Raw genomic sequence first — 27,165 nt, 5'->3', positions numbered from 1 at the left:
TAAAATCCAGGCCTCTCTCAGGAATGGAAAGGACTGGCTGAGATCACATCCAGGGGTTGATGTCTCTCCTGGCTTCCTCCAGTGTACAGCCTCTCCAAGGGAAAATGGCCTGGAGATGCCAGTGGCTGGGGTGGACCCCTGAGGCAGAACTGCTGTGTTCAGCCCCAGCCAGTTGCCCCAGTGCTGCTCTCTGGCATCCGCAATGGGCTCATTTCTCCAAACCCTGAGGGGGCAGTTTGCATCCAGCCTCGAACCTGGCAAAGGGACGCATGGGCTGATCCGAGTGGTGGGTCCTAGGCACAGCCGCTGCTGACCTACCCTTTTATTACTGTAGCCCCAGTCATGGCCAGGGCCCCCCGGGCCAGGCTCTGTACAGACACAGCGCAAAGAGCCAACAGCGTCAGTGCTAAATTGGGCCACTTGCCTGAGAGCAATCGCTTGAGTTAAAGGGTTAGGTGCCCAAATCCATATGTCCAGGCCATGTTACACATGCTGGCCTGCAGAAGCGGGGTCAAGGCTGCCCGTGATATGGGCAGCTGATGCAGGTTCCCTGGGCCGCTCCTTCCTCCTGCTCAGTCATGTTCAGGGGAAGGAGCTAGTGCTGTTGGAGCATGTGTCTGAGTCTCGGGGGCAGCCCGCACCTGTGGGAGGTTTCCCAGGACAGCATCTGACAGCTGGTGGCTCCTGCTTTGCAAGTGACCCGTGGGTGTATGACACCCTGGCTGAGGTTAGTGGGGGGTGGCTTTGGGGGGTAGGCACCACATAGCCCTCCAGAGCTCCCTGGGCATGGGAAGGAGGTGCTGGGGCGGCTCCTGCTGTCCCGGGTGCTGGAACGCCATGGCTGTCTTTGCAGCTTGCCTAAGAAGGAAGTCACCATCTGTCCATGTTCTCCCAGCCCTCGCTTCTCCTGCCCCATGGCTGCAGCATGGCACGGGGCTTCCGCCCTCCTTCCCTCATCTTCGCACGTTCGAGTCCTCCGCGCAGCCAGTCCGCACCATCAACTAACACAGCTTTCCTCCCTGTCAGGTGGGTTTAGTGCCTCATGGAGGAGTGGCACTAGGTTAGTGAGGGCTGGCGCTTAGAGCAGGGTGGCCTGGGGCCCAGGCTGCCAGGGTTCAATTTCCCACTCTGCCATTGATTCACCATGTGATCATGGACCAGTTGCTGCCCTGCTCTGTGCCTCAGTTTCCCTATCTGTAACATGGGGTGATGGCTTCTTCTGCCTTTGCCAGTGGTCCAGCGTGGTTCCTGTGGAGAAATACAGAAAAGCCCCACCCATAACCTACCTGGATGGTACTGCATGGGCTGGAGGGAGCGTTTCTGTCGGACCCCTGCCAGGGTGAGGTCAGGCACTGAAGCATCACAGCAGGTTACCACTCTCCTAGCATGTATCCCTGCAGAGCTGGGAGGGTCTCGGAGGGCTCTTCTTCCCTGGGAGATTGGGGCATGGTCCAGGGCTGGTTCTGGAGGCCAGCCCTACCCCCACCGAGAATCCCCTTGCCGGTGTGGGTAGGGTTAGGACCTGCACCAATGGTGGGGTCTGGCTGGAGTGTGACACGTGCCATGGAATGGGGGGGTTCTGCCCTGCTTCCAAATAGGCCAGTGTGACGAGATGCCAAGGGAGCTCCAGGGGCTGGGAGACCTGGCTCGTCAGCTGGACTGGGTGTGGGATGCATGGGACCCTCCTAGCCTGGCTGGGCTGTGAGGGGTTGAATCCACTCCCCAACATGTCTGCTGCATCCTCAGGCTTTCTGTGACGCTGGGTAGCAAAGCCCTGGCAGGTTTGCCCACGCGGGTGCTTTGCCACGCAGAGCACCACGTACGAACCCCGTACGCTAGGCTGGCCTTGTCTCTTGTTCAGCAGCTGCAGCCACACGTGCATGTCCCTGCTCATCAGCGCACCCTCGCTGATTATCCAGACCAGCTGTGAGCTCTTTTGCGGCTCCCTCCTCCCCCTTGCTAGGATTAGATTTCCTCCCCAAAGCCAGCTCAGGACACGGGGAGTGAGGCTGTGCATCCAGCCCTTCCCCAGGCCGGGGGTCAGCCCTTAGCCACGGCTCCTTCCTTCGCACAAGCATGGGGGAAAGATTGGGACACCGGCCCACAACAAAACTCAGTGGCTGTTAATGGGTTGGCTATTAATCCCCTGGTGAGGAAGCTGGGCAGAGACATCCAGGGCCATGGCAGGGTGACAGTTGGGGGCTGGGAGCTGGGACTTCTGAGTTCTCTTCCCAGCTCTGGGAGGGGAGTGGGAGCTAGTGGTTGGGGCGGGCTGGGAGCCAGGACTCCTGGGTTCTCTCCCAGCTCTGCTACTGGCTCACTGTGAGACTAGAAATTGCAAACTCCAGTGGAGGAAATGATCAGGCAAAGCTCTGTAGCGTTCTCTGCATCAGGGCTTGGGCCCATAGCTGTGGAAGCAGCATGGGGCAGTGACTATATTTTGGTGTGTGTCTCACACAGCACTGAGTGCACAGTAGCGGAAAAAGCCCCTACCCGCTGCGTGGCTCAGTGGAACAGCTCCACTGCCATCTCTCAGGGATGGGGAGGCATGGGTAGTGGGCACTTGGGGGAAGCGTGGCGCACCCTTCTGGGGAAGGGCCTGTTAGTTCAAGTCGTGCCTGTGTTCCATGTCCCCCTCCGTGCCCTGCCTCCAGAGGAGATGGAGCTATCACAGCTCAAGCTGTAGCAGCTCCTCCTTTGCGCTCTGGAGGTCTCACAGTGCTGGCCAGGTGGGTGGCTGTCGCCTAGAGGAAGGATGGTGGCTGATCAGGGAATGAGGTGAAGTGGCTCTGCCACCAACTCCATTAGACCTTGGGCAAGAAACGCACAGGCTCAGCTCCCTGTCTGGGCAAGGGGGGGCAGAGCACTGCTTGGCTCCCAGGAGTGTGGGGCAGACATGCTGCAGTACTCAGAGAGGAACATGCCCAAGGTAGAGGCAGGGGGAGATCCACCCACAGTGGATAAGGGGGATGAATTTAGTCTGCACCGAACAGCTGTTTGCAATTGGAGCAACCATCCCCCAACTCAGCTGTGGGTCACTGTGCTTCTTACATGCCTAGTTTTGAGACCAAAGGTCCCCCCATCCCTCCCCTCTAGATCTGTCACCAAGGACTAGGAGCAGCAGAATTTTTCCAGCCCCATTGGGCGAGTGGAGGGCAGAGAGCCTGGGCCGGAGCAGCAGTGACTGGCTCGGGGCTGGCTCCAGGCCAGTCAACCACATAGAACAACCCACACCCAGGCAGGATGGTCCGGTGGCAGGGAACATGTGAGAGCATTAGGCCCAGTGCGTGTGCCAGTCACTTCCGACTCTGTATCCTCACTGACTGGAACCCAACTCAGGCACAGTCCCTGGGGAAGGGCTGAGATGGGGGCATTCCTGGGTCTTTGTTTCTGCTCTAAGGACACTTTGCAACCTACTCAGGCCAGGATCTCGACCCGGGGCATTCAGTCTAGATTAGCTGGAGAAGTTAATGGGGGACTGCTGACAGCCCTTGGGGGAAAGGCGCCAGGAATCCCATGTGCTCTAGACAAGGATTCTGCAGACCTGAGTTTTGGCCCCAGCTATGCCACAGGCTCCCGTGTGATGTCAGTGCCCATCTGTGCATGCAGTTATAGCCCCTATGGTCTCCCAGCCTTCAGAGCACCTGGCGTGGGAGCAGCTGGATGCTGATGGGGGCCTGTAATGCTACTGTAATGAAATAGTGATCAAGGGCCCTGGGGGAAAGGGAGCTCTGCATGATTTATAGAGGAGTTGGGCTTGACTGGTGCTGCCAGAGCTGGCTCTGATGCCCGGACAGCAGCTGCTGCGCCACCCTGGCTCTGCTGCAGCCTGCATGTGCTACCAAGCTAGGGACTGTATTCTTCCAGCAAAGCAGCATTTACCTTCTCCCTCCTATGGGGGCATGGGTACATCGCCTCCCCCGCCCCCATGCCCGATGGGCCCGTGGGTGCCAAGGGGTGAGGGAGAGCTCTGTCCCATGGGCCAGCAAGGGGCAGGATGTCAGTGGGAAGAGGGGGACACTTTGCTGGAGAAGGCGTGTTGAGGACAGGGGCTGCAATTCGCCCTGGAGCAGTGGGACAAGGGCAAAGTTCATGCTCCAGCTATACCTAGGGTGACCAGACAGCAAGTGTGAAAAATCGGGATGGGGGTGAAGGGTGGAGGGTAATAAGAGCCTATATAAGAAAAAGACCCAAAAATCGGGACTGTACCTATAAAATTGTGACGTCTGGTCACCCTAACTTTACCCCACTGAACTTGAAGCCCTAGTTTGAGGAGAAAGGTGGCGGCCAGGTCTCAGCTGGTCCCTCTGCCTGAACTGGATTGCACCCGAGCACATGGCTGAGGGCAGAAGGGTGACCTGAGCAGCTGAAAAAAACAGATTCAGGTCTTGGAAGACAAGAGAAACCCAGCTGGATCTTAGCTGTGCACCAGGGGATGGCAGAGCTGCTGGGAACACAGATCATAATTAGAGATATACCTGTCTCCTAGAACTGGAAGGGACCTTGGAAGGTCATTGAGTCCAGCCCCCTACCTTCACTAGCACAACCAAGTACTAATTTTTGCCCTAGATCCCTAAGTGGCCCTCTCAAGGATTGAACTCACAACCCTGGAATCAGCAGGCCAATGCTCAAACCACTGAGCTATCCCTCTCCTCTGATGAGTGGCTGAGTGCCTGCTGGAATGCAGAACCAGATCTCTGAGCTGGTTCCCCAGCAGAGGGAGGTGTTAGGATGTGTAGATGCCAGGCGGACCGTCAGGTGGATTGCAGTCCCAGGAGCAGGAGAGACCTAAGGTACCAGTGTTGGCCAGCTGAGCCATGGTGCTGTGCAGTCCGAGTGCTATTTATCAAGGGCTCTACTAACATAGGAGTCTAACGAGAGCAGAGCACTCGTGAAGGCCTAGAGTGCCCTGGGCCCAGCCTCTGAGCAGCTTCCCCCATGGGGTTGGCCCCAGTGCCAGGGAGCTGGCAGCACTAGGCTTCTCCACAGGGAGCTGTGGTCTCTTCCAGGCAAAGGGTGTTTGTGGCTCAAGCTGTTGTTCCTCAGGTGTTTCCAGTAGTCCTGGTGTGGGGAGGACAACAGATGATGTCACTTCCCCACCTTATATAGCTTTAACATATGGCGGGAACTCTTTGTCCCAAAACTCAGTTTGTGGAAAAACACTGACCTCTCAAGATGGAGTCCAGAGTCATATGGTCTCATCACATGTCCTTGCTGAGTCATAGCAGCCATTACTTACAGATTGTCTGGAGCATTCTCGTGAAGGCACACCAGGCTGGGGATAAGCTTCTCCTAAGGCCTACTGTTTTTCCTAATGGCCCATTACCCTGAATACACCTTTCCCCACCAGCTATCTAGACTGGAAGCATCCTGCCTAGTGGGCAGGTGTAACTACATGTGAAATACAGGTACATAGTCAATATTCATAACTTCAGATACAAAATAATACATGCATACAAATAGGATAATTGTATTCAGCAAATCATAACTTTTCCAATGACACATCATATGACCCATCTTGCCTAAAATGCATCAAAATTATGCCATAATCATATAATAATATCACTATGAAGAATGTGGGGTGCAGTGTTACAGCAGGGAGCAAAACAGCCTTGCTAATTCAGTGCCCCTCATACTCATCTTGTGCTGGTTTCACACCCATGGCTGCCATTGCACTGACTCCTGAATCACACCGGAGTGAGCTCGGAATTGGCCTATTTGTTGGCTGGGTCTAAGCGAGTAAAGCCGCTGCCCGACTGCTTGTAATATTTGGTGTTTCTTTTCCTCAAAGCCCCAACTCCTGGAGTCCTGGGATTAGGTCAGAATCTCAGCTGGTGTTTTTATAAATCAGTAAGTATCTGGCACTCGTGGAGAAGAGCTACAGAATGTTACCCCATAGGGTCAAAACTGGGAGAGGAATGGAAAAGGCCCAAAATTGATTAAATCTTTAAATTTCCTGGCATTTAAGCCAATCTTGGAACTGTGGTAACAGAGATTCCCCCTCTCCCCCATCCAGATAACAACCTTTCAGAGCGAAGGCACTGATCAGTGTTTATGTTACTGCTCAGCTGGACTTCGCCTGAATCAGAGCCCAGCCCTGCTGCTCCCAGAGCGATGGAAAGACTCCTATTGACTGCACTGGGGGACGGGGGTGGGAGAAGGGCTATGGTTCACTGCTGGGTTACAGGCAAGACCCAGGATTAGGGGCTCTTGGGGGGCCAGCTGAGCCCTAGCTATGGACAGAACCAGCCTGTGTGGATAATCCCTTGCCATCTCGTCTTGCCCTGCTGGCCCCTGGCCTCCGCCCGTGCTGCCAGCCTACCCCCTCCCTGCTGTCTCACCAGTGTCTCCAGACTCCCTCTCCCACCTGGAGCTTTGAAAAGGTCCCCTGGAGCGCAATCACTGAACTGATCCATAAACCTCCAACCCTCGCCTTCTCCAGCCCCCTTGCCAGGACCCACCGCTGCCACCCCACCCACAGGAACTCAGACGGAGGTGAGGCTGCAAGGCAGCTGGGCAGAAGATCGGCGGGCAGCCAGTTGCTCTTTATGTTAACTAAGCGTTTTGTTTGGGAATTGGGAAACATGGCCATAATATTTGGGGTCAGGAAGGAATTTCCCCCTGGGTCAGATTGGCAGAGACCCTGGGAGCTTTTCGCCTTCTTCTGCAGCATGGGTCACTTGCAGATTTAAACTAGTGTAAGTGGTAGATTCTCTGTCACTTGAAGTCTTTAAATCATGTTTTGAGGACTTCAGTAACTCTGCCAGAGGTTAGGGGTCTGTTACAGGAGTGGGTGGGTGAGATTCTGTGGCCTGCATTGTGCAGGAGGTCAGACTAGATGATCAGGATGGTCCCATCTGGCCTGAAAGTCTCTTTGTCTCTGAGAAACACTGGGTCTCTTCTTTGGAGGTAAAAACTCAGGGGGGATATGAGATTTTTTTGATTTGGATTTGACTGTAGTAGTTCCAGTTAGCACTCTTCAGCAGTAAATCTCAAATCACTTTACAAAGGAGTTCGGTGTTGTTATCCCTGTTTTACAGATGGGGAAACTGAGGCACAGGGTGGGAACATGACTTGCCCAGGGTCATCCAGCAGGCCCTTGGCAGAGCCAGGGACAAGAACCTGGTCTCCTGAGTCCCAGTGCTCTAGCCACTAGGCCATGTAATCATGCAATCCTCTTACTACTGTATACTCACTCTGTCACTTATCAGTTTACTGCCTTTCCATGCTGCCTCACTGCTGTAGTCCATTTTTCTGCCATGTGAAATCAACTCTGCTCAATTTCTGACATGCAAACTTATCCTGTTTCATTGGGGCTGATTAGGCATCTTTGTGAGTTCTTCGTTGTGGGGCTTGTGCAGTGGTGCTGGAACACTTTTAATAGTGGGGGTGCTGAAAGCCAGCCCCCTTACCCCGTCTGTGCCCCCCCAGCTGGGGCCAGGAGCAGGGCCTTATCTCCGGGAGAGAAGGACCCAGATAAGGGTAAGGAGGCTGAGGCTGTGGTCCCAGCTGGAGGTGGGCGCAGGGCCAGCAGCTGGGACCCTGCATGCCGGGATGCTTTGTAAAACCTGGAGGTGCTGCAGCACCCCCTGCTCCCATAGTTCCCAAGTCTGTGGGCTCATGGTGTTTACCCGGTAGGCTAAGAGGCCCGTGGAACCGGTAATCGTCCTGAGTCACGTTGTCTGAGCTCATGACATTCGCAAGCTGGTCTAGCTGTGATACGCGGAATTGGCAACCTGCAGCCACCTGACAAAACATGAGATTGGTGGAACAATCACAAGACTTTTCAAAAATCATGGTTTTAAATTCTTATTTTTCCCTTTTGGTTCTGAGTCCTTCAGGGGCAGGGGTCACGGTTTTGTGCTTTTGCTCTGTAGCTGTGAGGGCTAGAAATATTTCCAAAAAAGAAAACAAAGATTTCCTCAGAACGAGAATAACAGGAAACAATGAGCTTAATCTGCAGCAAGGGCGATTTAGATTTGATATTAATCACATGACTCTGGGAGCTTGGGCTTTAAGAAAACCACACCAAGTAGCATGACTTGGGGTCAAATCCTGAGAGTTTGCAGCACTGAGTGGGCCAAGATTTTCAAACTGGGGTCCCTAAACTTCAACCCTGAGGGGGTGAATATTTCAAAACTCTGTAAGTCCCACTGAAGGGCAAAGTAACTAGGCATGTGAAGGCTTTTCGCTCTGAATCCAAAGGTAGGCAACTCAGTGTCTTACTTTTCAGAGGTCCTGAGGCCTGGAGTCTCAAAGGTATTTCGGCCCCCACCTCACTAACTGCACCTGCTTAACTCAGGGTCTGTTTAGCATGTTTGAAAATTGGGCCTCTTGCCTGAGTGTCTAAACCTGGATTTTGGATGGTACCCAACTTTCGGAACCCAGCGAGCCAACAATTAGCCATATTCGTCCACCTGTGGGAAGCACTGTCTAGTGGTTAGAGCACTGGGTGAGTCTGAACTCCTGGGTTCTTCCTGACTGTTGGTGGGGACTGCGGCCTATGGGTGAGAGTGCAGGACTGAGATATAGGGCTCTGGGAGGGAGTGCCAGCTAGTGGTTAGAGTAGGGGGGCTGGGAGCCAGAACTCCTGGGTTCTATTCCTTGTTGCTTGCGTGACCGCAGGCAAGTTCTGTTCAGCTCTTTGGGCCTTGCTGAGCTTCTGCCCAGCCACCTCCTTACGCCAGCAACAAGTAGGCACAATGCAGCCTCCCAGCCAGGAGAGACTGAGTCAGAGAGCAGTAACTCCCAAGCGAAGCAGTGGCAGAGACAAGACTAGAACCCAAATGTCCTGGCTGCCAATGTCCTGGGCTCACCGTTATAGATCCACAGCATGCCATGGTCAAGCCAGGTTAGGTAATGAGAAGTCTGTTGTAGGCATTTCCTAGACTCTACTGGCCACACAGGCCAGTGCTTGGGTACCTGGCCAGCCACATGCAGCCCCAGCAGCTGGGCAAGTGCCTGGTGCTAAAGTCGGATTACTGCCATTAATGTTTCTGCTTCCCGGGCCCCAGGGCAGGCGGATTATCAGGGATTCAGCTGTGACGCGAAGGGAGATGAATGAGTGGTTCTCCCCCCACAAAGCTGCCCCTCCGCCTCCTCCTGAGCTCTGCCAGCCTCTGGGCAGGGGACCAGCCAGGGGCAATAGCATGGCTTGGCCAGCAGCGCCTACTACCGGGGCCAAACACTCCGTCAGCTGCTTCTCTGCACCCTCCCGGTGAGCGGTCCAGATAGAGAGGCTGAGGGGTGCTGTCACCAAAAGCCAGATACCACCCGTACCCCGTGCCACCCTCCTCAGCCCATGATCCCTCAGGGTAAAACGACACTGCCTTGTCTTCTCTAGGCTTTCCTAGCCCCCACAGTGTAAAAATAGCCCTGGATTGGGCAGCAAGGAGGTGGCCTGTGTGTGTGTTAGATCTTGTCTACATGCCGCAGGCTGCACTGGTTTAGCTTAAATCAGTTCTCAAAGTAGTGCAACTTCCCCTCCCTCCTTCCCTCCCCTCCCCTCCCCTCCATGTAGATGGTCTTGTTTCAGGTGAGCTAAAACTGGGTCCTGGCCAATTGCAGTTAAACTGCGATCGGCCTGGTTTAAACTGAAATCGGAGGCTGTGCCCAGCTCTTTGCAGTGACCAAAACCCACCCCTGAAGCCAAGGCGCTGTGTGTGTAGACAAAGCCCAGGTGGGTGCGTCTGTCTGTCTGCGCGGAGCTGGAGGAGTCTGCCCTGTGCTACTTACTGGCTGAGCAACAAAAAGCTGCTTTCTGGGATCCAGAGATTCCTGCTCCAGCTGCCAGCCCTGCCAGGTTTCAAGCCCAGCAAAGCTCCTCCAAGTTTTGTTGCTGCTCTCCAGCTGCTGAGGCAATGCCAGTGCCTGTGTTAGTGGGACCAAGGCCCAGCCCTGCCGGCCCAGCACCGCAGTGGCTCTTGGGAGTTGCCTGTGCCCAGCTGCTCGCTGGCAGCGAAAGAGCAGGACAGGTGCTGAGGCAGCAGCCTGGAAAGGTTGGGCTTGTATAGATAGCCGGGGGTTAAGAGACACAGCCCTGATTAGCTTTGGGGTCCTTCTTCCTCGCTGCTCCCAGCACATTTTACTGGGGATGGGGCAGGTATTACCACCGGAGCTGCAGAGCAGGGTGGGGGCTTGGCCACAGGCTACAGTGCAGCTAGGAACCAGGTGTCCTGGCTAGTGGCTTGGTGCCCTGGCTGCTGTGACTCCGCAGCAAGGAACCCAGGCTGAGCAGGGCAGGGCAGGCACCACCTGGCTGGAGCCCAGCCTGAGAATCAAGGACCCATCAGAATCAAGGATTCTTTTAAAGCCAGCGATGAGGGTGTGATTTAAATATTCCAGCCACACTCTCGCCCCTCTCCAATGATGGAGCGCCTTCCTGAGGTGGGCCAGTGCCATCACTTCCATTTTATAGAAGGGGAAACTGAGGCATGGAGGAGGCCATTACTCTCCCAAGGTCCCCCGGAACCAGAGCTAAGGATAGACCCTAGTTTCCTGATTCCTAGCCTGGTGCTCTCTGCGCTAGGCTACACCCTCCCCTCTGCTGGAAGTGGAGGTTACTTTGATAGCCTGAGAGAAAGACAGGGTGGCCTGGCACTGGCCTGGCACTGCTGTGCCCAGCGAGGCTGCCGTCACCTCAGCCTGGCCTGGGCACCCCGACAAGACCCACTGCCTGTGAGAGCCAGATCCCTGAGCCTCAGGTTCCGCTCCTCCGTTCCCACTGCCTCCCAGCTGAGGCAGGGCCCACTGAAGCATGGGGCAGTCACACCTGTGGGGACATTTAGGCCACACCTCCTCACCCCAAATGACCCGTCCCAGCAAGATCCCCAATCGATCCCCTTGTCCTGGCTCCTACGCCTGGGGCTGGGCTGCCTGGGCTGAGGTCTTCTCTGCCCAGCGGGGCATGTGGCGCTGCCAAGCAAGTCACTGAGCCCTGCCAGGGCAATCATGGCTCTTTTTGTGGAGTCCTCCCTGCCAGATGCAGCGCAGCCTCTGCCAACAGCGGCCTGGGATTCAGGGCTAGTGAGTAACCTCCCACGGACGTGCTCTGACGAAAATCTTAGGGGGCCGGGAGCCCTGGGGAGCAATGAGGGATCCAACTGCCCACAGGCATGTAAGGACTAACAGCCACCCCAGCTCAGACCCATGGTCCTTCTAGCCTGATGTCCTGTCTCTGGCAAGTGGCTGGTGTGGGGTGCTTCAGAGGGAATGAACAAAACAGGGTGATTATCCAGTGATCCATCCCATCGTCCAGTCCCAAGTTCTCGCAGTCAGAAGCTCAGGGACACCCAGAGCATGGGGTTGCATCCCTGACTACCTTGGCTGATAGCCATTGATGGACCTATCCTCCAGGAACTTACCTCATTCTTTCTGAACTTAGTTTCACATCATCCCCTGGCAAGGAGTTCCACAGGTGACTGTGCCTGATGTGAAGAAGTCCTTGTGTCTGTTTGTTTTAAACCTATTGCCTGTTAATTTCATTGGGCAACCCCTGGTTTGTGTGGGGAGCATCAAATTTAAGGCATTAGAGAGCCCTAGCTGCCCCCTGAAGCCCCCTCCACATGCTTTAGGCTAATATGAGAGGGGCAGTTCACCCCTCTGGGAGCTATTGTTTCAGGCTCTCTGCAGACTCAGGCCTTGTCTATACCTAAAAGTTTTGCTGCTTTAACAGCCTTCCCCTGGGAGTAGTGGGGGAAAGGAACCTATCTGGGGTGAAGGTGGAGCATGGTAAGTTTCTGGATGGGGTGATAGGGCGGGGTGGCCTGTGACACCAGCGGTTGGACTTGAGCCCAGCTGCCCTGGTAGCACTGGGTCTGTCTTCCCTGTACTTAGCCTGGGCTCTCACGTAACCCCTTCCTGTCCCCACACAGCCCCTCTGACCCGAGCCTGGTGGTGCTTTGAACCCAGGCTAGCTGGTCTGGCTGGGATGGGTTAGAGCCCAGGGGCTGCTTGCACTTGGTCAGCTAGGATACAGGCTAGACCACGCCCATGCTGCTTATCCTTCAGCACCTCCCCGCCACGTGCCCAGAGGAAGACAAGCTCTCCCGCACGTCACTGGGACCAAATCCCAGAGTGGTTCAGTTCCCTACAGCCCAGAGGTGCAGGCAACATCCCCCAGAAATCCTAGCAACCTCCCCCCCCCCCCACAATGTGCAGGGATTTGCCAGGGGCCAGCTCACACCTGGGCTGAGTTGAGCCAGAGTCTCAGACCTGGGCTAGGCTCAGACCCAAGCATGGATGGGTTAACTCTGCAGGGAAGACATCTCCCCTAGGAGCACACTGAGCAGCTGGCCAGGCCATAGCAGCACTCAGCAGCGGTGTAGAGAGGGGAAGAATTATCCAGTGCCAGGAGCTAGAAGATTAGCACCATTGAGGGCCTGGGCAGCATCCAGAGAACCGAGGACTGGTCACCTTTAGCTCATTGGCTTAAATCCACTGGGCCCTCACAGAGTAGCTGAGGCAGAAAGCAGAGGTGCTAGGGGACAGCACCTGAGCCCGGTTCAGCAGGGAGAATGAAATGGGGGAACCGATACTGCCTGGTAACAGAGCAACAGCATGTGAAGTGAGAATGGAGGGCAAGCGAGCCAGGGCTAATGAGTTCAAACAACAAGCTTTGTGTGAGATTATCTCCCTGCTATGCACCAAAACAAACTGTCAGGGCCATAGTGCACGGTGTGACTGTGGGTCCAGGAGGGGAAGCCAGGACACCTGGGTTATATTCCTGGCTCAAACGCCCCGTGTGACTTTGCTTGCTCTGTGCCTCAGTTTTCCCAACTCTGAATGGGGACCCAAACACTGCCCTGTCTCATGGTGGAGTTGTGAGGGTTAATGAAGAACTTTTCCCCAAAGATTCATTCATTTTAATACCATTAGGAATCATTAAATTATCTAATCTGACCTGTATCTCAGTGACCTGAGAGTTTCACCAATTACTCCTATGCAAAAGCCAATAACCTGTGTTCTGCTAATGGGTGCCTACTACAGATCGATCTAGCCTTGATCTAGCCATGATCAAAGAGATGGAGAATCCAGCATTTCTCACGGGGTTAGTTCCACAGTTTAGCCACCTCTACTGTGAAAAAATTGTGCCTTATTTCTGAATTGAACTTGTCTGGTTTTAACTTCCCACTGTGGGTTCTTGTTCTATCTGTCTCCACTCAAGCCCTTGAGTTTCTGGTATTTTCTCTTTGAGAAGTGGGTGAGAAGTGCTAGGAAACAGGCAACACTTCCGAATTAGAACAGTGTGAAGAATGTTCATGTGAACATTTTATTTGGCCTGGCAGGGAGTGGTAACCCATTCCTGTTCTGTTTCTGGCTCCATGGCCTTGAGTAAGTCACACCCCTGCTCCATGCCTCAGTTTCCCCAATGAGGGGACATGATTTTTCCCTGCACTGGCATGAGAAACACTCATTGTCAGCCCTGGCAACTTGAAATAAATGAAGACAAAAGCAGGGGTGAGGCTGAGCTGTGCCGAAGGGCTGGCGACTCATCAGGGCCTCCCAGCCAGCACCTGAAGCCATGGTTGTTACTTGCAGTGAAGCAAAGCAAACCCCTGAGGCTTTGTCCAGACTTGGATTTAAGGGGTGACGTTCGCTCACGCCAGTTGCCATGTGGCTAGCACACAGGGGGCATGGATCACCTGCTCTGCTCCTCTGGGCATCTCTCAGCTGGTCCGTGCCCTGCCATGGCAGGGCCTCGGGCAGTGGGAGCCCTGCAGTCTCACCTCTGGCACAACATAGTCCCCTGAGGACTGAAATGTTTGGTCTCACCGATGTTCCTGGGCTCAGGAGCCAGTGGGATCAGTGACCCAGGCTATATGGAAGATGAGACTGGCCGATCTGATGGGCCCTTCCACCCTGCAACTCTATGAAACTGACTATGCCAGCTATGCCAGGCAGGAGGACAGCAGTTCAGCACATGCTAAGGGCTAGGCGGGAGGTTCCAGGTGTGTTAGTTAGCATTTGTTAACCTCCCTCCTTAGGTTGCAGGCGAGACGAGACCTTGGGGGAAGCCAGGCCTTTGCCCTGCACCATTGACCCCAGTCTGAAACTGGGCAGCAATACCAATGGCTTAAACTCTTCTGGAGACCAGGTGTCACCTGGCGCCATCTTCATCCTGGCCTGGCCAAGTCCGGGCAATGCTGGTTGGCCCCCTGGCTTAGGGGAGAACTCGGCCACACTCGAAGCCTCTTCCCCTCTCAGCCAATAATCCAAACACGCTGGGATGGGGAGCAGGTGCTGGTGGCCAGGCCAGAGGCACTAGGGCTTGTTCCAGGGAACGGCAGCTGTGGGAATCTCTCAGGGAACGTGCTGTGCAGGGAACAAACAGATCAATAAAGTGTAGGAACTCATGGGCTTTCCGCCCCCCATCCCCTGCCCACTGGTGACGAGGAGGAGTGGGCGCTGCACGGGAGCTGGTGATGCCACTCACACCTTGGGGAAGCCAGGAGGCAAGGCCCAGATTCCTGCTCTGGCCCATGGGAGTTGGGTGTCTGAATGCCTGTGAGGATCTGGGCCAACGTCAGCCTCTTGTTCGGTCCTGATGGGCCACATCCGAAGAGCCCCGAAGCCCCTCCTGGCACTTCCATGAGACCTAGGGGCCTGGTCCAGGCTGGTTCCAAGAATCCCACGTGGCCGCTGTGCTGGGAGCTGGGGAAGGGGGGTTGTAGGTGGCCTCCCTGATATGCGAGTGGTTGCTGAGCTGCCCTTCCTGGCAGGGGCTGACAACGATGTTTACTGAAATAATTCTCTGCTCACCTTTCAGCAGCATGGGGGAGCCCAGGGCTGGGCTAGTAGGGGCTGCGTGTTGGGAGTGAGGGGCATTGGCAGAGCTGTGAGGGGAGCCCAGGGCTGGGCTAGCAGGGGCTGCAGGTCGGGAGTGAGGGGCACCAGCAGAGCTGGGGTGGGAGCCCAGGGCTGGGATAGCAGGGGCTGCAGGTTGGGAATGAGGGACACAGGCAGAGCTAGGCAGGGTGGGCCCAGGGTGGGAAGAAAGAGCAACGGGGAGCTGCCAGATGGGGCTGAGGATCAGCAGCGAAGCTGTGGTGTCTTTGATCACTTCAAGGAGAATAAGACAGGATACAATTCTAACCCACATGCAGAAAGATGACTTTGGGAAGCAGTGCTACGTGTGGTGGGTGTCTGGACAAAGCTGGCCCAGGGCTCCTGCCGTAGGTCAACAGCACCAGCCCTGCTGACAAGGCTTCGGAGCTAAGAGTTAATTATTAACCTGTGCCCCAGAGCTCCCTGCTGAGATCTGGCCCCATGGCGCTGGGTGCGGCCAGGGCATGGGGAGAGACCGACCCAGTGCTGAGAGCTGACAGACACGCAGCATGCAATGATTATCCCAGCCCTGATAGGCGTCGCTTTCCTGGAATATGGCTTCTGTTTGCAAACTTAGATGTCCCAAGCATGCCTCACCCAGCCCCTAATGAGAGATCTGGACAGAACGGTCTTTGTGGCCTCGCTTCTTAACCTGACGGCCTGAAGTCGGTCTCTTCCCAGAGCCTGCCTTCATGTGGTGGGGGAAGGTGGGAGATGGAACAGCTCAGATTCCAGCAGTGGCCAGCCAGATAGGGAAACTGAGGCAGTGAGCTATGATGTGTTGTGTGCAGGGTCCAGAATAGAAGCTAGATCTCCTTGCCCATCTGTGGCTCTTTCCTGTGGGACCACCTAACAGAAGCAGAGCCTCTAATGATAACCAGTAGTTCTCCCTTGGCTTGAACTTGGATTTGGGGACGAACTTGGATTCTTCTCAAGTGACTTTCCCTGGCTGGAAAGTGTACTGGAAAATGGGGTGAGGTAATCATTACCTCTGGGGGGTCCTCGTCCGACACTCTTCGGGATCCTTGTAATTACAGCTTATGGCGGGGGCTATAAACTCCAGAGCTAAAAGAACAAGCCGAAAGCTGAGAAACAGTTGGAGAATATTAGTTAGATCCCAGGGCATATTCCCGTCTCTCCTGTGTCTGCCTTTTCCAGCCCTTTCCTGGCTGATTAATGGGCTTGTCTGAGTCCTTCCTCAAGCGGTTTTTTAATCACCAGAAGCCTGAGCTCCAGGTACCAGCCAGGGTGGGTCCTTGGCAGCTGCTCTGTGTGAGCGCAGACTAGCTGACTGCGTGTCACTGGCCAGGAGGCGGGGGTGGCCAGGTGGTCTGGCTGGAGCAGACGCACCTGGAGTGGGCCCTGGATGGCTAAGGGACTGGATGCAGGGAGCTGGGACATTGTGTCTTCAGGGTGCTGGCTCCGATGGGGGTGTCTGGAAGCTCTTAGTAACTGATGGCTGCCTGGTGATGTTCACAAGGTGAACGGGCTGTCCCAGCTTCTGACAGACAGGGGTCCCCCTGGTTGTGCCCGCCACCCATGTTGCCCCCTTGTTGGAAGTGTTCGCTGAGGACCAAACAGACCAAGGGGGTATCTCAGGGAGGGATGAGGTGCAGGGGCTGGGTGCCTGGGGATAAAGATGGGCCCCTCCACCTGCTGCCCAGTGGCTTTGTTCCACCCCAGAGGTAGCTGCATTTCAGTGGTGACTGATGCAGTCTCAGCAAGTTGCTTGTGTTGTCTCCTTTTTACATTCCTAGAGTGGTTTGGGATCCTTTATTTATTTGTATTACAGCAGCGTTCCGGCACTGCAGCGTGAGGCAGCCCCTGCCCCAGAAAGCTTGAGAGCTGACTAGCCAGGACAAGCCAAGGAAGGTTTTTTATCCTTGTTTGCCAGATGGGGAAACTGAGGCATGGGGCCTGAAGGTCCCACAGGGCATCTATGGGAAAGGCAGGAATGACCCCAGATCTCCTGCCCTACCCCCATCTATGGCTGTCCCCCTGACACTCCCCCTTTGCTGGGCTGAAAGGCCCCAGGGCAGCCGCAAAGTTATTTTAATTATAACCATATTTTCCAAAGATGTTTGGCAGTAACAAACCCACAATGCCCCACTCAGCCCAAGGCGGGGGGCAGGGAGGAGGCTCCCCCTTGCCAGCAGCCAGCAACCCATAAAGACACACTGTCCGTGCTAGCCGTTTCCCAGCGATTGGCTGGGAGGGGCGCATGGTCTCACAGAGGGAGCATTGTGCTGCCTGCCAAGGTGTCCCGCGCTCCTGGCCCCGGAGCCCAGCGAGCTGCCTCCACCAAGGCCTTGTTTCCAGTTCCTCTCCCTTCCTGCCCCCGCTGGCTGGCCTGGAGCTCCCCTACACTCTTTGGCTGGCACCGAGGCTGGCTGCTGCCAGCAGGGACTCCTGGGGGGGAGGGTTGGGGGGAGGAGGCAAGTGGGGCAATTTGCCCTGGGCCCCACAGAGGCCTCCATGAGAATATAGTGTTCTATAGTATTGCTAATTTTTTTTATGGAAGGAGCCCCCGAAATTGCTTTCCCTCGGCCCTCCTGAATCCTCTGGGCGGCCCTGGCTGCCAGCCCCAGTGGGGAGACTTTATTAATCCTCTGTCTCTCGTTAGCACTGAGCCATTTCCATACAAGCTGAGGTGTGATGGGCAGTGCTGAAAGGGGGACACACAGGGTCTCCCCTTGCTCACAAGAGGAGTGGGACGTTATTCTTCCATTTCTTCCCCAGTCCTAGCTGTCAGTCGTTGAAGGGACTCATCCCTGTGGTGTTTCAAATGCCAGACCATGCTGCTGGGCCGGGCCACCCTTACCCCTTAGCACCACCCAGGTGCTTCCCACCCACTGACCTCCAAGCACTATGCAACAGAAATATCCCCAGTAGTCCTGGTGGGGAAACTGAGGCACAGAGCAGGAGGGCTCCGAGCTGCTTGTCCGTCATGAGCTGAGAATAAGTACGGTAAGACATGGGAGGTGCCAGATGCTATGGTGATGGGCACCAGGTAAGCATCACAGACAGGCAGGCACTCCCACCTTGCGTCTAGCACTGGCTGCTATTTGGCCAGCCGGAAGCGGAATGAGCGGCCCAAACCTGGGGGCGCTGAGCTCTCTGCTGTGCTGGCCATTGTCAGATCAGCTGCCCTCTGCTGCAGCCCCACTTGTTGCTCAGGCACTGTGCTGTTCTGTTCTGGTCACTGCACGCTCCACTGCTTAGGAGGACCTCACCTGCTGCCCTTATGTGCACAAGGCTGGCAGCATGTGCCAGGACTCTGGAGCCAGGAACTCATGCACCCAGTCTGTACCACACCCAGCAGTGTCGCCATGTGAACGGTCAATGGCAAAGAGTCAGTGGGAAGCTGTGATGAACTAGGAATGTTCTTAATGTTTTCTCTGAATACTGTGTTGGTGCCTCAGTGTCCCCATGGCAGTTCTTAAGTATCTGGCAGAGCAAAGGGCCAGTGCACCTAAATGCCTGACACTCTGTCTCCTCAAAGGTGCCAACTGAAGGTGTTGGAGACAAAGAGATCAGGTGACCTCCTGGCCCGGGAAAGGAGCTGAGCAGAGAGGGAGGGGCTGGAGGGGGTTGTCAGGCTGGAGGGGGTTGTTAGGCTGGAGCTGGCTGAGAGCAAACGTGGGAGTCTGGCTTACTGCCCCCAGAATGGACCCAGCCGTGGGGTCCGGTTCGAGGTACCTACAAGCTCTGTTTTAGAGCTGTTCCTGTCATCGAATAAACCTCTGTTTTACTGGCTGGCTGACAGTCACGTCTGACTGCAAAGTGGAGGTGCAGGATCCTGTGGTTTCCCCAGGACCCCGCCTGGGCGGGCTCACTGTGGGAAGCGCACGGAGGGGCAGAGGATGCTGAATGCTCCAAGGAGAGACCCAGAGATGAAGACACGTGAGCTTCTTGCCCTAAACAAGTCTGCTCCAAGGGAGAGGAGGCTCCCCAAAGTCCTGCCTGGCTTGGTGGGGAGCAGTTCCAGAGCATTGCCCGGGGACTCCGTGACAGAAGCTAATTGCTGGGGGCTGAAATTTCTTCATGCTTGTCCTGCCTGGGGAGACCCTCTCACAAAGGGTCCTGGGCCATGCAAAGCAGTATTGGTATTTCCAGGCCAGTGCTTTGCAGCCTGTCGGGGTCTCTCGCCCACTGCTGAAATGTGGCCACCCCTGAGGTGGCCCATAGCAGCTGTTTAGCAGGAACATCACATGAGTAGCTTGGGGCCAGGAAGTGCAGCAGGCTCCTGTATCCAGCTGAAAGTGCAGGGGAGACTAGAAATCCAGCTGGCAGCTCCCCGGACACCAGGGCCACCCACAGGATTCAGGGGGCCTGGGGCAAAGCAATTTCAGGGGCCCCTTTCATAAAAAAGTTGCAATAATATAGAATATTATATTCTCGTGGGGGCCCCTGTGGGGCCTGGGGCAAATTGCCTCACTTGCCCCCCCTTCTGGGGGGGCCCTGTCAGACAATGCCGATCCCTGCCTGCAGTGCAGCCAGCGGAGCAAGACACAGCGTTGCCTGCTGGGCCCCAGCATCCCCCGGAGCTGCAGCAGAGAGGAGGGACACCAGAGGTCCAGGCCAGAGCTTGGCCCTTAGGGCAGGGTTGGGAGGTGGATTTGCATGCAGACCCAAAGCTCTGGGGTGTGAGGATGCCCAGGGCTGATGCCTCAGTTTATCAGCAAAGGAGAGGCTGCTCTGGACATAACTGCCATCTCGGCTGGGGTGCTAGTCATGCCGCCATTGGATCCGATGCCCCATGGCCCTGCCCATTGTGCTGTCATGCACCCTAGCACTGCTGGATGCCCCTGAACAAGCCAGGCACTTTTCAATAGGCAAGTGCACCCTGTGATGTCGGGGGCTGGGCCTTTAAGGACTGAGCTTCCCAGGCAGAGTGCATGTGGGGCGCTGAGAGGCTCAGCCTTTTAAAGGCCCAGTCCCCACAGCAAGCTGACCAAGGGCAGCCTCTTTGCACAAATGTTACAGCTAAAGGGGCTACTGACTATGTGGCTTGGTGGAAGCATGGTCCTCGCTGATTAATAATCACTGTCCCAATGACAGCAGGAGATCTCCAAGGGCAGCCACACCCCATGGACTGACCATGCCCATGGGTCACCCCCAGGGTTTGCACCCAGAATCTTTACCATCACAGCACTGGTTGCTAGTGCTGGAAATAAAGGTGGTGGTAGCCTCAGGGCCAACAAAGGGTGGGGGGAAGCTGGCACAAATTACCAGGGCCCGGTAGTCCGGAAGGGGGCCCAGGGCCCGGCTTCCCCAGCTTCAGTGGCCCTGTTTAGCTGGTCCGCCCTTCCTGGGGGGCCTGAAAAAAAATTTTCACCAGGGCCTGAACCCGCTCTCGGCGGCCCTGGGTAGCTGTAGTAGACTTTTATCTTTCAGCAGCCCAGTCATGACAAAGGGCTGTGACGTGCCCTTTGCCAAGGTGCTGGAACCACTACTTTCCACCCAGCTAGCTGGTAGCATGGAATTAGCGGGGAGGTCAGGGCAGAGCCATAAGAATGGCCAGGCTAGGTCAGATCAATCATAGAATCATAGAAGATTAGGGTTGGAAGAGACCTCAGGAGGTCATCTAGTCCAGCCCCCTGCTCAATGCAGGACCAATCCCCAACTAAATCATCCCAGCCAGGGCTTTGTCAAGCAGGCCTTAAAAACCTCTAAGGAAGGAGATTCCACCACCTCTCTAGGTAACCCATTCCAGTGCTTCACCACCCTCCTAGTGAAATAGTGTTTCCTAATATCCAACCCAGACCTCCACCACTGCAACTTGAGACCATTGCTCCTTGTTCTGTCATCTGCCACCACCGAGAACAGCCGAGCTCCATCCTTTTTGGAACCCCCTGTAGGTAGTTGAAGGCTGCTATCAAATCCTCCCTCACTCTACTCTTCTGCAGACTAAATAACCCCAGTTCCCTCAGCCTCTCCTCGTAAGTCATGTGCCCCAAGCCCCCTAATCATTTTTGTTGCCCTACGCTGGACTCTCCAATTTGTCCACATCCTTTTGGGGTGGTGGGGGGCAGGGACTGGATGCAATATTCCAGATGTGACCTCACTGATGTCTAATAGAGGGGAATAATCACTTCCCTCAATGTGCTGGCAATGCTCTACTAATGCAGCCCAATATGCCGTTAGCCTTCTTGGCAACAAGGGCACACTGCTGACTCATATCCAGCTCCTCATCTACTGTAACCCCTAGGTTCTTTTCTGCAGAACTGCTGCCTAGCCATTCGGTCCCTAGTCTGTAACAGTGCATGGGATTTTTCCATTCTAAGTGCAGAACTCTGCACTTATCGAACCTCATCAGATTTCTTTTGGCCCAATCCTCCAATTTGTCTAGGTCACTCTGGACCCTATCTCTACCTTCCAGTGTATCTACCTCTCCCCCCAGCTTAGTGTCATCTGCAAACTTGCTGAGGGTTCAATCTATCCCATCATCCAGATCATTAATAAAGATGTTGAACAAAACAGGCCCCAGGACCGACCCCTGGGGCACTCCGCTTGATACTGGCTGCCAACTAGACATCGAGCTGTTGATCGCTACCCATTGAGCCTGACAATCTAGCCAGCTTTCTATCTACCTTACAGTCCACTCATCCAGCCCATACTTCTTTAACTTGCTGGCAAGAATACTGTGGGAGACAGTATCAAAAGCTTTGCTAAAGTCAAGATATATCACATCCACTGCTTTCCCCATACTCACAGAGCCAGTTATCTCATCATAGAAGGCAATCAGGTTGGTCAAACATGACTTGCCCTTGTTGAATCCATTTTGACTATTCCTGATCACCTTCCTCTCCTCCAAGTGCTTCAAAATAGTTTCCTTGAAGACCTGCTCCATGATTTTTCCAGGGACTGAAGTGAGGCTCACCGGTCTGTAGTTCCCCAAGATTCTCCTTCTTCTCTTTTTTAAAGATGGGCACTACATTTGCCTTTTTCCAATCATCCAGGACCTCCCCTGACAGCCATGAGTTTTCAGAGATAATAGCCAATGGCTCTGCAATCACTTCAACCAACTCCCTCAGGATCCGGCCCCATGGACTTGAGCATGTCCAGCTTTTCTAAATAGTCCTTAACCTGTTCTTTCACCACTGAGGGCTGCTCACCTCCTCCCCATACTGTGTTGCCCAGGACAGCAGTATGGGAACTGACCTTGTCTGTGAATGTTTTGTCTTGCCCAGTATCCTGTCTCTAAGCTTCCAGGAAAGTGGTCCCCTCCTGGCTTCTGGCAGTCAGAAGTTTAGGGTCACTCCAAGTGTGGGGTGGCATCCTTAGCCATCTTAGCCAATGGCCACTGATGGACCTATCTCCCATGGACTTATCTAGTTCTTTTTTGAACCCTGTTATACTTTTGACCATCAAAATATCCCCTGGCAATGAGTTTCGCAGGTTAATTGTGTGTTGTGTGAAGAAGTCCTTCCTCTTTGTTGTATGAAACCTGCTGCTTGTTCATTTCATCGGGTGACCCTTTGTTCTTGTGTTGTGGGACAGGGTGAATAACACTTCTCTACTCATCTTCTCTTCATCAGTCATGATTTCATCGACCTTTCTCACATCCCCCATCAGCCATCTCTTGTCTAAGCTTTACAGTCCTGCTCTGTCCAGCCTCTCCTCACATGGAAACTCTTCCATACCCTGGATCATACTTGGTGCCCTTCTCTGAACCTTTTCCAGCTCCGTTCTCTCCTGGGACTACCATCCTGGGCACACAATTCCAGGGGTGGGCGCTCCAGGAGGTTATACAGCAGTGTGATGGCAGGGGTGCTGCTGGCAGATGGAAAGGGGCCAGCTCGGTGCTTTAGCTCACTCCACAGACGTGCTGGCCTCCCAGGTGGGCGCTGGCACGGCAGGTGGGGGTGGTAATAATGCCACCCTGGCAGCAGCCTGGGCTTGGAGTGCTCGATGATCCCTGTAGGCTATCCAGAGCTCGCCTGGCAGCCAGCACAGAGCGCGGGTCTGAGGGGCTCAGCTGGGGGCTGGGCGAGTTGCTGCTCCCAGGTGTTTTTCACAGTTGTGCCCAGATGGAGTCCATCAGGGTGACCCGATGGAGACAAGGTGAATGAGGGACTGGCCATCTAGGGCAGTCTCTGAGTGCCTCTCACAGAAGGGTAGTGTCCTCCCCTCACCCGGATGCCACTGGAAACCAGTAGTACCAAGCCAGGTTCTCCTCTTTCCCTGCCCCCATAGAACTGTGCCCAACATAGGGTGGGTGGGGACAATGCCGTGCCATGCTGTGCACTGCCCGGGGAGGGGAGCGTGTTTCCCGGTGATGGGAGACAGCTTGTCAGCTCTCACCAGTCCCCAGTGAGATGTCCTTCCACTGCCCATGGGGAAGCCCCTGGGTGTGTCAGCTTTGATCTGGTGTCCCGTTAGCAGCAGGCCCAGGAAGGGTCAATGCGGATAACCCCCATGCCATAGCCCTGGGCAGATGCAGGACCCCATGGTTAGCCTGGCTCTGTGGCTGCCGGTTGGGAAGGGAGGGCGGCTGGATGGCAGGCGGCTGGGGGTAACCCTGCTGGCATTTCCACGTGACCAGGGGGAGACCAGTTTAGACCTGGAAGCCAGCCCAAGGTGGGATTTCAGGCAGGTCAAGCTCCGAGCCCACGGCCCAGATACATGTTATTCTATTTGTGTTCCCAGCCCCACTGAGCCCCGATCTGTGCTCTGCCACCTGGCCCAGTCCTGCGGGGAGACGTCATTCTCCAGGGTCCCAAAAGGAGCACGACTGACTTTCCTTCCTTCCCACAGCCAGCGCCGTCACCCCAGTGAGTCCAGCAGAGATGGACCCCGCAGAGATCCCCATCCAGACAGAGCTGGTGGAGCTGGTGCCCAACGGGAAATACGCTGTGAACGCCTCAGCCATCTCTTTGGTGGGGAATGCCAGGTAACCCCAGCACATGGGCAGAGGGCAGGGGCTTGCCTGCCCACAGCCAGCTGAGAGACAGAGTCATTCTGTCTTCCTGCGCCTGGCAGGGGATGGGTTAGGAACCCTTGCCAGAGCTAGGCACAGTGAAGGCAAGTGCCATGCAAGTGTCCCCTTTGCAGCTCTACCGGTGCTTCTCACTCCCGACCTGCAGCCCCCTGAGAGCCCAGGCATGGGCTCTTCCCAGTCCCTAACTCTGCCGGCGCCCCTCACTCCCGACCCCCAGCCCCCAGCTAGCCCAACCCTGGGCTCCCCCACACACACCCCAGCTCTGCTGATGTCTCCCACTCCTGCCCCATGACCCTCCTCCCCACAGCTCTGCAACAGGCAGCCAAGGAAACAAAGTGGGGCAGGGGCTGATCCCTGTCTAGGGTCTCGGTGGAGCAGCCCCATGGATCCCGTACGAGAAGGCTGGGCGTTCAGAGACGAGCCAGAAGGACTGAGTGGCTGGCGAGGTGGATTGATGGGGAGCCCGGCTGAGCGGCAGTGTGAGGGGGATGCAAGCAGGCACGGGCGGGGGGCGGGGAGCTAAGCTGCATGGGCAGGTCCTGCATGGTGCAGTCTGACCTAAAAGGGCCAGCTCCAGCCTGAGCCTTGGGAAGAATTTGCTCCTGAGGAGAATGATGTAACTAGACATCCCAGTGCAGCCAGGAGCAGTGGGAGTCTATTAAGACTGGACACAGGAGAGCTGGGATTTGCTGCCTTGTGGGGTGATACTGAGGAAGTCCCAGCCCCTCTCTGCCTCAGTTTCCCCAGGGGATCCTGGTGCTTACCCTGCCTGGAGGCAGGGGCAGCTCCAGGCACCAGCACACCAAGTGCATGCCTGGGACAGCAAGTCACGGGGGGCAGCCTGCTGGTCGCCGTGAGGGCGGCAGTCAGGCTGTCTTAGGTGGCATACCTGCGAGAGGTCCACTGGTCCTGCGGTTTTGCCGGCAATTCGGCGGCGGATACGCCAAAGGCATGGGACCAGGGACCTCCCGCACGTGCGACGCCGAATCTGCATTACCAGTGGACCTCCCGCAGGCGCCCTGCCAAAAGCCGCCTGACTGCCATGCTTGGGGCGGCAAAATACATAGAGCTGCACTGGCCTGGAGGCAGGGCCGGCTTCAGGCCGATTCGCCCAATTCCTGGGAATCGGGCCCCGCGCCTAAGAGGGCCCCGCACCTTAGGCGCCTTTTTAATTCTTTTTTACTTACTCCGGCTGCCGTATGTCTGCTCCAGGGTCTTCCATGGCCCCACTCCCCTGACCAAAGCGCAGGTGGGAGCGTGGCTGCCCCACAGCCCCGCTCTCCCAGCTGGAGCTCCGGCTGGAGCGCAGCAAGCCCTGCGGCCCCGCTGTCCTAGCTGGAGCTCTGGCCGGAGCACAGCAAACCCTACCCTGCAGCCCTGCTCTCCCGGCTGGCACTCTGGGTCCTTTAAATAGCCGCGGGAGCCCTGGGGTAGCAGGGGGATCTGGAGGCTATTTAAAGGGCCGGGGCTCCAGCTGCCTCTGCCACCCCGATCCTTTAAATAGCCGCCGGAGCCCCGCCGCCCCCATGCATTCCCCAGGGTTCCCGCGGCTATTTAAAAGGTCCGGAGTGGGGTAGAAACAGGGGAGTCCTGGGCCCTTTAAATAGCCCCCAGAGCCCTGGGATAGCAGGGGGTTTGGGGCTATTTAAAGCACCGGGGCTCCAGCTGCCTCTGCTGCACCTCCTGCCCTGCCTGCACCAGCCCCACCCCCCCTGCCTGCAACCAGCTCTGCACCCCCTGCCCACAGTCAGCCCCTGCCAAACTCCCTGGCCTGTCTCCAGCCAACCCCTGCCACACCCCCCTGCAGTCCTGCCCAAAGCCAGCCAGCCCCCCGCACACCCCTGCCCGCACCAGCCCTGCCCTGCCTGCCCTGCCCTCACCCAGCCCCGCACCCCCTGCCCTGTCTCCAGCCAACCCCTGCTGCACCCCCTTGCCTGAAGCCAGCTAGTCCCGCACTCCTCTGTCTACAGCCCTGCCAACCCCTGCTGCACTCCCCTGCGGCCCTGCTTGAAGCCAGCCAGCCCCACACATCCCTGTCTCCAGCCAGCCCCGCACTCCTTGTCTTGCCTGCAGCCAGACCCTACCTCCAGTCAGCTCCTGCCCTGCCTCCAGCCAGCCCCATGTCCACTGCTGCCCTGCAGTTCCCAGGGCAGTAACCCTGCACACCTGCTTCAATGATGGGGGCAGGGAGCAGCTGGGACCCACACATGTGCACACCCGCAGGGAATGGCAGGGACCCACACATGTGAAACAGCGGTCATTAATAACCAATCAACAGCATATATGATGCAATGTACATAATATAGAATTTTATTATTTATATAGTTATGGAAAGTAAATAATACATGGAAGAAATGAAAGGCTTATTTTTTTAAGACTTTTTTTTTTAGTTATCCCTGCCAGGACCCCGCTGAAAATGTTTGAATTGGGCCCTGCACTTCCTAAAGCTGGCCTTGCCTGGAGGGGATCGTGTTTGTGGGGCACTTTGAGCCCCTTGGAGTATTGGTGCTGGAGGAGGGTGAGGGATTGGTGCCAGTCACTCAGGGACCTTCTGCTGTACCTCCTCCCCGCAGGGTGCCATCAGAGATAAGGCTCCCCAGGGGCAGGCTGGAGCCCCCTGGCCAGTGGAGCGCCCTGGAGCGGGAGCTGTCGGAGATGGAGTGGCATGGCCTGTTCTGCCTTGTTGCCCAGGAGGTGGCATGGGCAGCCCAGGTGGCACCAGGGAAAGGCAGCACCCACTACAGTGCATGGTTTATGGGTCTTCTCTCCCCTCCACCTTACTCCAGGTTTGAAGAGCCCCAGCTCACGGTGGCAGAGATGGAGGAGTTCCTGCCCCAGGGCTGTGACAAGAAGCAGACCCACTTCACGGATGTGAGTCCAGGTGGGAGAGTGGCTGGTGGGGTGACTGCAGCCCAGGCACCTCCTTGCGCTGCTTGCCAAGAGCCTGGCCCTCAGGCAGGGCACAGACCCACTGCCCTTCACTGCAGAGTAGGGGCAGGGCAGGGGAGTGGGAGTCAGGAAATCCAGATCCAGTCCCCTGCCACCATGGGCTGCCCCCTGAGCTCATTCCCTGGGGCACAGAGAGAGCTGGAGAGATCTCCCAGGTTCTTTGGTTTCACAATAAACCTCCAGTTTAGCATGTGTGACCCATTTGTCCTCTAGTGGCTGGTACACCTAGAGGATAAAAGCCTACTACTACTGCTCACAGCTTGTGCAATTTTTCCCTTAGCTCAAGTGATCAGAGCTCTTGCATTTAGTGCTGGTGACCCCTGGGGGTGGATAAGTAGGCTTTTTACATGGAGTAGATGGCTGCCCTCTTGGCCTGCTCCCCAGGGATTGAGCTGGGTGTCAGGCTGCCCTGCAGGGGCCCAAAAGCAGGGCACTAACCCTTACTG

At 56.0% G+C, this 27,165-nt stretch overlaps 1 protein-coding gene across 1 annotated transcript in view; it reads left to right on the top strand.

The window, feature by feature from the left end:
* SLC38A3 (solute carrier family 38 member 3) overlaps nucleotides 1-27,165 on the top strand; it is a 71,426-nt gene that overhangs the window by 4,077 nt on the left and 40,184 nt on the right. Inside the window, exons 2-3 of the mRNA XM_030570949.1 lie at nucleotides 23,587-23,722; nucleotides 26,557-26,641. Coding sequence (XP_030426809.1) covers nucleotides 23,619-23,722; nucleotides 26,557-26,641 — 189 coding nt within the window. The 5' untranslated portion in view covers nucleotides 23,587-23,618. The remainder of the gene's footprint in view (nucleotides 1-23,586; nucleotides 23,723-26,556; nucleotides 26,642-27,165) is intronic.

The sequence above is a fragment of the Gopherus evgoodei genome, chromosome 7 (genome assembly GCF_007399415.2).
Source record: "Gopherus evgoodei ecotype Sinaloan lineage chromosome 7, rGopEvg1_v1.p, whole genome shotgun sequence".
Classification (NCBI taxonomy): Eukaryota; Metazoa; Chordata; order Testudines; family Testudinidae; genus Gopherus; species Gopherus evgoodei.
This window is presented reverse-complemented; position numbering and strand designations above follow the sequence as displayed.